Below are 11,319 nucleotides of genomic sequence, written 5' to 3'. Positions count from 1 at the left end.
TTAAACTGTGACCCCTTGTCCTGGACTTCCCCAACATCGGGAACAATCTTCCTGCATCTAGCCTCTCTCCCTGTGCTCCAATCAGATAATTATAACATTTAAAAAAGCATTTTGACACACCTTGAAATTGGCTACACTCTAGAATGGTAATGCAGGCAAATGGGGTTTATGTAGATGGTAAATGGGATAGCATGGAGATGATGGGCTGTAGGGCCTGCTCCTGTGCTGTGCGACTCTGCCTCTGGGTTTCCCTCCACACAGTTCCTCCTTATCGTCTGTCTCTCCCACTATCACCGCCACCTCTCTGTCCATCTTCAACTCAACTCCCCCATCCAGTGGCCTTTTTGCCCGGCCTCACACCTTGCCTGTATCCGCCCGTCCGAAGAAGGGTCTCGACCCGAAACGTCACCTGTTCCTTTTCTCCAGAGATGCTGCCTGACCCCGCTGAGTTACTCCGGCTGTTTGACGTCTTGTATCTCTCTGGGATGTCAGGACTGTCTTATGAAGAAAGGCTGGATAGACTTGGTTTATACTCTCTAGAATTTAGAAGATTGAGAGGGGATCTTATAGAAACTTACAAAATTCTTAAGGGGTTGGACAGGCTAGATGCAGGAAGATGTTAGGGAAGTCCAGGACAAGGGGTCACAGCTTAAGGATAAGGGGGAAATCCTTTAAAACCGAGATGAGAAGAACTTTTTTCACACAGAGAGTGGTGAATCTCTGGAACTCTCTGCCACAGAGGGTAGTGGAGGCCACAGTTCATTGGCTATATTTAAGAGGGAGTTAGATGTGGCCCTTGTGGCTAAGGGGATCAGGGGGTATGGAGAGAAGGCAGGGATGGGATACTGAGTTGGATGATCAGCCATGATCATATTGAAGTGCGGTGCAGGCTCGAAGGGCCGAATGGCCTACTCCTGCACCTAATTTCTATGTTTCTCTGTGCCGAGCCCGTCTTGCCCACGCCGGTGATTCTGTGTCTGTCGGTGTTTATCCTGATGCCCTGGTCTGTTTTTTGCTCTCACCCCCGTTCTAGGTGCCCGCCGCACAGAGTCCCCCCACCCCAACTCACCACCCCACCGTCATTGTGCCGGCACCTCCCCCGATCAGCGTGCTCCAAGTCAACGTTGTTACCATGGCACCCAGCTCCGTCATCAGCACCGTGTCCACATCAAAGCAGAACCTGGACACCATTGTACAGGTACGGCGGGCATCCACGGGGCGATGGCTCAGCAAAAAGGTGTGGGTTGGTACGGAGGGTCGCGAGGATGGGGGGGGGGTCATAATATCACAGGTGAGACGATGGGTGCTTTTCGTAACCTTGTTGGCGCCAGAAACGTGGCCTCTCGTTTGTTGCACTTGTCTGCAACAACAGAGCATTTCACTGTACCTCACGTCATGTGACAATAACGTTTCAATGAATCATTGAACATTCAGAGCAAAGATCCTATAGATAGACCACTCCTGCTAAATGCAATGGGCTGACGTGTAGTACGCAACGGAGCGGAACGTGGGCCTTTTTTTCATCCATTTCAGTAACCCGACCCGACCCGACCCGACCCGCAGTGTAATCAACGTTGCGGGGGAACAGTTTGTGTGAATAAATTAAAATTCTGAAAATGAGGAGAAGATTTTTACCAAATAACTTTAATTTTTTACGAGGATGTTTCCGTAACCGGCTTCCGTCTCCGCACTAGTATCTTTGCTCCGCTGTGACGGGATCTTTGGTGCGGAGACGGAAGCCGGTTACGGAAATGGGGCCGAAAATGACCCGTGAATCTGCCCATGACCGTACTATGTCTTTTTCATCGAGTGGACTATCGTGCTCGCTGTAGGATCTTTGATTCAGAGGGTCGGGGGGGGGGGGGAAGAGATCAGAGGGCATGTGAGGGCATTCTTCCCTTATTCCAAAGAGGTGCAGGTTTGTAGGTTAATTGCCTTCTGTAAAATGCTCCTCGTGTGTAGGCTGCAGAAGTGGGATAATGTAGCGCTAGTATGCAGGTGACCAATGGTCGGTGCAGACACAGTGGGCCGAAGGGCCTGTTTCCACATTGCATCTCTAAATTAAATTAAACATCTGGTGGTCTGGTAAATCGGCCAGTAATGTTGGACTATTGGAGCATGACTGTACTCAGGTGATCTTCTGGTTGTGGTTGAGTTTAGTTTAGAGATTCAGCATGGATACAGGCCCGACGGCCCACCAAGCCCATGCCGACCATCAATCAACAGACGATAGACAATAGGTGCAGGAGTGGGCCATTCGGCCCTTCGAGCCAGCACCGCCATTCAATGTGATCATGGCTGATCATCCCCAATCAGTTCCCTGTTCCTGCCTTCTCCCTTGACTCCGCTATTGTTAAGAGCCCTATCAAGCTCTCTCTTGAAAGCATCCAGAGAACCTGCCTCCACCGCCCTCTGAGAGAATTCCACAGACTAACATCTCTTAGTCCTTATTCTTAAACTGTGGCCCCTGGTTCTGGACTCCCCCAACATCAGGAACATGTTTCCTGCCTCTAGCGTGTCCAAACCCTTAACAATCTTATATGTTTCAATGAGATACCCTCTCATCCTTCTAAACTCCAGTGTACACAAGCCCATCCGCTCCATGCTCTCAGCGTATGCCAGTCCCGCCATCCCGGGAATTAACCTTGTAAACCTACACTGGGCTCCCTCAATAGCAAGAATGTCCTTCCTCAAATTAGGGGACCAAAACTGTACACAATACTCCAGGTGTGGTCTCACTAGGGCTCTGTACAACTGCAGAATGACCTCTTTGCTCCTATATTCGATTCCTCTTGTTTTAACACTCATCCACATTAGTTCGATGTTATCCCACTTTCACATCCGGGCTGCAGAGGGAACATGCAAACTCCACACAGGCAGCTCCTGAGGTCAGGATCAAACCCGGTCTCAGGCGCTGCTCTAACAGCGTTGCCGCCTAAATCTCTTGCTGCTAATCTTGTTGAGGATTGATGCCCGCTTTATTGGGAATCTGGTGGAGTCTGGTTCAATGCGGGTCCTTCCCTTTTGGCTGCTGTCTAATCAGACGGATGTTTCTTTAAGGCCATTCAGCATATCGAAGCCACGGAGCAGGGTATCAAAGAGGAACCGGCAGGAGCGGAGAAACGGAGCCCGGATTTTCTAAACCTAGATGGGATGCAAGAGAGCCTGAAGGAGAACAGGGAGTGGCATGAGCTGGTGACAACCTCGCCTATGATAATGAAGAGCCCCTATGGGGACATTGAGACTGAAAGCCAAGAAGCCGGCCAGAGAGAGATGCTGGCAGCGTTGCGGAGGCCCAAGGTGGAGATGGAGCCAGTTCCCTCTGTGTTGGTGCCGGGCACCAGCATCTAAATGAGACTGCAGAGCCTTATCAATATGCACTGAGGAAGCGGAGGACTTGGAGGGGGATGAATCCAAGAAGTTTGAGATTAAGGGACCTTTTGAATGGCATTTGTCCCAAACAAATCCTTTCCTCCCCTTCCAGAGCAAGAGCAGTCTCGAAGGTACAGTTGGGTCACGTGCTCTGTGTGTGGGTGAAATGGGGAGGAGTGGAGGGCTGGTTATTGCTAAACCTGCTCAGGTTTGGTGCAGTTTCTCACAAAACATCTCTGGCCCGTTGCACATGGGGAACATCATTGTTGCCGATCAGTGGACCTATTGTCCATGGCCCTGATTGTGGAATGGCCCAGAATCTAATGTAAATCTGATGTCCTTTAGATTCCTCGACTCTTAATCCCTGTCACGATCCTAGTGGCCCAGCCGTTGGAGTTGGATGAGGCTAAACCACCTGAGAATTCCCCACGATTTAAAATGATCATCAAATGGGCAATTGGAGATGATAAAGACAATAGGTGCAGGAGTAGGCCATTCAGCCCCTCAAGCCAGCAGCGCCATTCAGTGTGATCATGGCTGACCATTGCATTTAAAGGTTTGCTGGGGAATGCCGCTGTGTTTGTTTCGATTGTCCATTGATAAGTTGGGATCTTTCTATTTGTCTTATTTACCCTGGTGGCACAGCGGTAGAGTTGCTGTCTCACAGCGCCAGGGACCCAGGTTCGATCCTGACCACGGGTGCTGTCTGCACAGAGTTTGTACCTTCTCCCCTATGGTCATGTGAGCTCCGGGCTTCCTCCCACACTCCAAAGACGTACAGCTTGGTAGGTTAATTGGCTTTGGTAAAAATTGTAAATTGTCCCGAGTGCGTAGGAGAATACAGCATACACTGGTCGGCAGCAACTCGGTGGGCCGAAGGGCCTGTTTCCATTGCTGTATCTCTACACCTAACAGAAAATACCTAACCCTGCATCTGGTGCCAGCAGTTCTTGATGTGGATGGGCTGGGTCATATTGTGGGTAACTGTCTTTTACATAGAAACATAGAAAAACATAGAAAATAGGTGCAGGAGTAGGCCATTCGGCCCTTCGAGCCTGCACCGCCATTTAATATGATCATGGCTGATCATCCAACTCAGTATCCTGTACCTGCCTTCTCTCCATACCCCCTGATCCCTTTAGCCACAAGGGCCACATCTATCTCCCTCTTAAATATAGCCAATGAACTGTGGCCTCAACTACCTTCTGTGGCAGAGAATTCCACAGATTCACCACTCTCATCTCGGTCCCAAAAGATTTCCCCCTTATCCTTAATCTGTGACCCCTAGTTCTGGACTTCCCCAACATCTGGAACAATCTTTCTGCATCTAGCCTGTCCAACCCCTTAAGAATTTTGTAAGTTTCTATAAGATCCCCCCTCAATCTTCTAAATTCTAGCGAGTACAAGCCGAGTCTATCCAGTCTTTCTTCATATGAAAGTCCTGCCATCCCAGAAATCAGTCTGGTGAACCTTCTCTGTACTCCCTCTATGGCAAGAATGTCTTTCCTCAGATTAGGAGACCAAAACTGTACGCAATACTCCAGGTGTGGTCTCACCAAGACCCTGCAGTACAACTGCAGTACAACCTCCCTGCTCTTATAATCAAATCCTTTTGCTATGAATGCCAACTAACCATTTGCTTTCTTCACTGCCTGCTGCACCTGCATGCCTACTTTCAATGACTGGTGTACCATGACACCCAGGTCTTTTGCCAATGCCTTAACAACAGTTACTCAATGGTAAAGTGCTGGAGTAACTCAGCGGGTCAGGCAGCATCTCTGGAGGACATGAATAGGTGACGTTTCGGGTCGGGACCCTTCTTCTGATCAATTAGGTGCAGGGGCCACTTCTCATCGTTAATGGTAAACTGGCACCTTACAGCTCGGTAGGAAGGAACTGCAGATGCTGGTTAACACCGAAGATAAGACACAAAATGCTGGAGTAACGGTCCCGGCCACTTTCACGATCTTTTTAAGTCGTGGACATTTCATCACGCCCCGACCTACTTGATGCCACGAGTACCTACGACCAACATTACCATCTACCTATGACCTCGTGACGACCATGCTGCGAGTACGAGTCAAGGGCAAACTCGGCAGAGGTCGTGAAAGTGGGACAGGCCCTTAAGGAATGGGTGACGTTTCGGGTCGAGACCCCAAGGGTCTCGACCCGAAACGTCACCCATTCCTTCTCTCCAGAGATGCTGCTTGTCCTGCTGAGTTACTCCAGCATTTGTGTCCTAGCCTGCTCAACCTCCCCCCTATAGTTGAGGCCATTTGAGTACTGGCAATATCCTCGTAAAGGATTCTTCTGCTCAGGCTCCAGCTCAAAGCAGCAAGCCTGTCCTCCAGCATTTTGCGTCATTGAGCTGCTTCCCCCCGGCATTGATGGAGGTCTGGGCACGCACCAGGTAGTGGCTTTACTGAACAGTGTTTCTTTGGTTATTCCCAGCACCACCACAGAACCAGCAGGGGTTTATTCAAATTCTAGTAAAAAGAATAACACAGTACTGGAGGAACTCGGCAGGGCAGGCAGCATCTGAGAGCAAGTGTGCCTGAGAATGGCGGATAGTGAGTTCCTCCAGCACTTTGCATTTGACTCAAAGCAACCAAAATCTCCAGTTTCTCTGTTGTTCTAACTCCAATGGACTGGTGGTATTTCAAACCCATTGATTTCATTCAGACTAAGCACCAGTGTTCTCAGCAAAAATACATGGCCCATCTCACCAAGAGAAATGACCCTGTACCTTCAAGAATGCTCTGCGAGTGGGGTGAAAAGAGACTGGCTGAGGATTAAGCTGTTGTAGCTATTGAAAAGATTGCAAACTTTTGACGGAGTTCGCCCAGACCGTGTCTTTTCAAACTGCTACATTGGTGTACAGAATGCATAGTGCAGTCACACAGCAGGGCACGATGCAAGGTTAGATGCCTTTTTACATGTACACTTTTTAAAACGTTTGGGATGAATATACAGAATCTTTGGATTCTGTATTTTTGGCATCTTAAAACAGCAATTAATTTTTCCTTGTATTCTATGGCGGATCAATTGCAGACTGGGGAAGATTATCAAAACCTGGTCATATCATTGCTGCACCTTTTTGTGCATTGTTAGGGGAGGGGTGGGGGGGGAGCAGGGGGAATGTTGTATAAAATGTGTTTTTAGGGCACTTACAATGAGTTTCTAAAAGTTGTTTATTTTCTTAAGTGTTTCACTCTTCAAACTGCATTATTCCTTTTGGACCATCTGTGCTTGATGCTTTGTGCATAAGATTTGATGCCTTTTTTTTATATGAAATTTAATCAGAGCTGTAAACTGATGGCTCGTGTATTTTTAAGGGAATGACTGCGGCGAGTAATGTCGCACGGACCACATTGTACAGAGGCAGACTCACCCTCTGCCTCACAGCAGCCTCTCTTGAACTGCACCGACTCATTCATCTCAAGGCATGTAGCGCCCACACCGATCAACATGTCCCATCGACACTAGTCCCACAAGCCTTCTAAACCTGTACTATCCATGTACCTGTCCAAATGTTTCTTAAACGTTGATAGTACCTGCCTCACCAACCTCCTTCGGCAGCTTGTTACACACACCCACCACCCTTTGTGTGAAATGATCTGCAGATGCTGGAATATCGAAGGTACACAAAATTGCTGGAGAAACTCGGCGGGTACGGCAGCATCTATGGAGCGAAGGAAATAGGCAATGTTTTGGGCCGAAACCCTTCTTCAAACTGAAATAGGCAACGTTTATCGGTCCGAAACCCTTCTTCAGCCTGAAGGGTTTTGGCCCGAAACGTTGCCTATTTCCTTCGCTCCATAGATGCTGCTGCACCCGCTGAGTTTCTCCAGCAATTTTGTCACCCTTTGTGTGAACAAGTTTCTCATCAGGTTCCTATTAAATCTTTCCCCCATCACCTTAAACTTATGTTCTCTAGTTCTGGGCAAGAGACTGTGTGTGTCGACCTAATCTATTCCTCTCATGATTTTATACACCTCTAAAAGATCACCCGGCATCCTCCTGCGCTCCAAGGAATAGAGTCCTAGCCTGCTCAACCTCTCCCTATAGTTCAGGCCATTCGAGTACTGGCAATATCCTCGTAAAGGATTTTTCTGCTCAGGCTTTTCAGCTCAAAGCAGCTAGCTGGGCTTACAGTGGGACTGTCGGGGCAAAGAGCAGCTGGACGCTTTCTACTGCAAATGGTGTCACTGCCAGCTAAGGTGTAGTTGGGTGTGGACATGGTAACCCTTAAAACCTAAAAACAGAACAGGCTCTTCAACCCATGTTTGGCCAATCATAATTTAAACTGCACATGGCCGATATGCCTCAATTTCCTGTCTGTTTGCCTCAGTTCAGGTGCAATATGACTACCTTTGGCCTATGATTTCAGGAGAGGGGAAAAAATGTCAGTGACTTTGCTTTGTCCCACTGAAAGAAAATGTCCCGCAGAACACACCATTTAACTCAGCGGTTTCCAACCTTTTTTAGCTCATGGTCCCCTTGGGATCTTTTAATTTTTCTGTGCCCCCCTCCCCGACATTATTAGCGGAAAAAAAGTACTTCAATATTATACCTTCCATAAAAATATCAGTGTCTATTAATTGCACATATATTATCTTTTATTCTATTCCACAAACATCAAAAATATTTCAACTACATAGATTTAAATGTATTCGAGCTGAAATTTAGGAGGTAGCTATGTGATCCCCTTCATTGAACCTGTGCCCCCCCCCTAAATCCCAAAATGTTTCTGTGGGGCCCCCCCTGAAATTTGCCATGGCCCTAGGTTGGGAATCACTGATTTAACTGAATATAATAACAGTGTCCAGGGTCTGAATTCTTCTGTTCCTCCAGCCAGCTACTTTGGGATTGTAGCCCAGTGCAGGATGGTGTGTAGTTCGAAGGCAGTTGTTGCCAAAGCAGGGACTTGTCACCCCATTTTCACACATTTTCTTTGCTGGCGGGGGAAATAGTTGGTCTTTATCTCGGCGTTGCATCAGCTGCAATGGATGGTGTTTTGGCGCAGACCCAGTGGTGCCTACAATCGCCGGCCAGCAACATTGCAAATCAAGATCACTGATAACAGGTAAGTGTCAACGCAGGAAATTTGAGAACTCAAAAGGTTAAGGAATGACTACTTAAGAAGACTCCCACGTCTTACTCATCCCAGAATTTGATTATTAGTTTAAATGGGGCCCAAATGTCTGTTCTCCCTCCGCAAGTTAGCCTGGCAATATTTATTTATTATCTAAAAGTACTGGATTTATTTATAGTGGATATATCTAAATGGAGCGCAGAAGGTTAAGGGGGGACTTGATAGAGGTTTTTAAAATGATGAGAGGGATAGACAGAGTTGACGTGGAAAAGCTTTTCCCACTGAGAGTAGGGAAGATTCAAACAAGGGGACATGACATGAGAATTAAGGGACTGAAGTTTAGGGGTAACATGAGGGGGAACTTCTTTACTCAGAGAGTGGTAGCTGTGTGGAATGAGCTTCCAGTGAAGGTGGTGGAGGCAGGTTCGTTTTTATCATTTAAAAATAAATTGGATAGTTATATGGATGGGAAGGGAATGGAGGGTTATGGTCTGAGCGCAGGTATATGGGACTAGGGGAGATTATGTGTTCGGCACGGACTAGAAGGGTCGAGATGGCCTGTTTCCGTGCTGTAATTGTTATATGGTTATATCTATTACTGGACCTTTTTATTTCTAACTGCCAGCAAGATATCAACTGTCTTGACTTCCCTACTCCCCTTACCCATTTCAATCTCACCCCCCCGACCGCACAGCTCTCATTTTGTAACATTCACCAACTATGCCATTAATAACCAGCCGACTAGGGTGGTGTGGTTGTAGACTGGCGGGCTGACCTGTACCGTGTCGAGTCCGGGCACCAGCTCTCCGACACCCCCAGACCATACAGACCCAACTCATCTCTCGGACTGTCTCCGACTTCATCACCTATGGCAATCTGCTCTCCACAACCTCCAACCTTAGCGTTCCCCAGCCCCATACTGCCTGCTTCCACCTCCCACCCAAAACAACAAACACAACAGCCCTGGCAAACCCATTGTTTCTGCCTGCTCCTGCCCTCTTCTCCATATACCTCGATTCCATCCTATCCCCCCTGACATTGCTTGGCTTTGGCCTCAGCAGCCATGAGGAGAGGGTGATTGTGCACCAATTGACCTCTGACCAACCTGTTGCCAGGTTTGTACTTTCTGTGGCAATATGGCTAGACAGGTCATGACCATGAAGCACAAAGTACAGATTCTGGAGATCTGAAATTAACCGAAAACGCTGGAAAATCACAGCAGGTCAAACAGCATCTGTGAAATGGGAAGTGCAACCGTTTCAGCTCAACAGCTACTTAGGACCTTCCACTTTGTTCATTGGAAACTTTCACCAAGCTGTTTGAATGCAACGTGGGCAAGCTTGCTGGGCATTCCCAACATGTTTCTATTTTATGCCCTAGAAAATGTTGGTGTACAAGAGGTTGATAGACAGCAGTTGGAACACTAAGTGGGAAAGGAGGTGCAGTAACAATCCTTGGGTTGTAATGTCGATGTTCTGCGAATGCACGTTCTACTGAAACAGGCCAATTAATTGGTATGAAGGGTGGGGGCAAGGATGGAACTCAATCAATGCTACAGAATATGATGCAAAGAGAATGCAAGGAAAAGCATCATTGTGAGTGAATGTTGAGTGTGAAGGGGAACTGCAATGTTCCTGTTCAGTGCCTATATATTCAGCATAAGCATCAAGACCAACGGGACATTTATTGCTGTACATTTTTTACACCAGATCAATGCAGAACAGTAACCAGTGACATTAAAGCTACCACCTTTATCAAAGAGAAACAAGAATGTGATGTTTGCAGCTTGGGCTCGATATTTTTCTCTCAAGGGTGCCGGTGGGAGCGAGTAGGGAGTCGGTCAAGACATGCCATGTTTCCTGCTTCTATCCAATCACGTAGGGAAAAAAATTCCAGATGATGGCAGTCCTTTCACTTTCCAATTTATTTTTTTCCACAAGTTCGACCTTGTCTTAACACATGCAACTCACGAGCAGGGGGCGAGGGTGCAGAGAGTTCCATCCCTCATCCTCTCCTCCCCCTCACCCAATCACCCCTACAATACTCACTGCATTAAATACAAGGCTTGAAATTATTACATGGACACCCAAAACTACCGTTCTTGTGGCTAAAGTGGAGCCCTTCAACAACCCAATGTAATTCAACATCATTCATTCTCTTGAAGAGGGGAGGGGGGGGGGTGGGAACAAATCAAGATCCGAACATTTAACTCAAAGGATTGTCCTTCAAGTTAAAATATTTTTTTCATCGGATTAACAGGACCCAATTTCTCCCATGTTAAAATTGTCCACCTGTTCTTCACTCGACTCCACCCACCACTAACTACCCCAAGAGGGAGGGTTAATATAATGCCTTTTACCAGTAGTGATTGTGAGCTGTGTTTGTAGTTGTATAAGTCTTTCCAATTAATAATGATCGAGTGGCTATTTGAAAATAATCTACAATATAATGGAATCACCCAAATTTAATCTTCAAAGGATGCTGCAGCATACAAAATGTCAGAGTGACCATTATTTACAACCATATTTATCTCCTTCCAGATATTAACCCATTTCATTTTTTTAAATGAGATTTACTTTCTGGGGAGAAAAATATCTGTAAACAGTTGCCATATTAATTATCTCCAATTGCTTCCCAGAAACGACGATACTGATTTCTACAGGTACCCACATTCCTAGTTTATCTCCCAAGCTGCTGCTCACTATATTTAGTAGAATATATGAATTTTAATGTACACGCTCAGGTAAGGTATTTGACTAGAAAGTGCAAAGTCCAGCTGGCATTTTGTTAATGTTCATGCTTGCCCTTGACAGGAAGAAGCCAATTTCACACCTTGATCCAAGGGCACTACA

General features: G+C 46.9%; 1 protein-coding gene across 1 annotated transcript in view; it reads left to right on the top strand.

Moving 5' to 3' along the window:
- LOC129713873 (transcription factor AP-4-like) overlaps positions 1 to 5,523 on the top strand; it is a 14,997-nt gene extending 9,474 nt beyond the window's left edge. Inside the window, exons 6-7 of the mRNA XM_055663229.1 lie at positions 1,034 to 1,198; positions 3,061 to 5,523. Coding sequence (XP_055519204.1) covers positions 1,034 to 1,198; positions 3,061 to 3,351 — 456 coding nt within the window. The 3' untranslated portion in view covers positions 3,352 to 5,523. The remainder of the gene's footprint in view (positions 1 to 1,033; positions 1,199 to 3,060) is intronic.
- Positions 5,524 to 11,319: the final 5,796 nt, after the last annotated feature.

This window comes from Leucoraja erinacea, chromosome 37 (assembly GCF_028641065.1).
Source record: "Leucoraja erinacea ecotype New England chromosome 37, Leri_hhj_1, whole genome shotgun sequence".
NCBI classification, from domain to species: Eukaryota; Metazoa; Chordata; class Chondrichthyes; order Rajiformes; family Rajidae; genus Leucoraja; species Leucoraja erinaceus.
The sequence above is the reverse complement of the archived record's forward strand: the minus strand, read 5'-3'. Positions and strand labels throughout refer to the sequence as shown.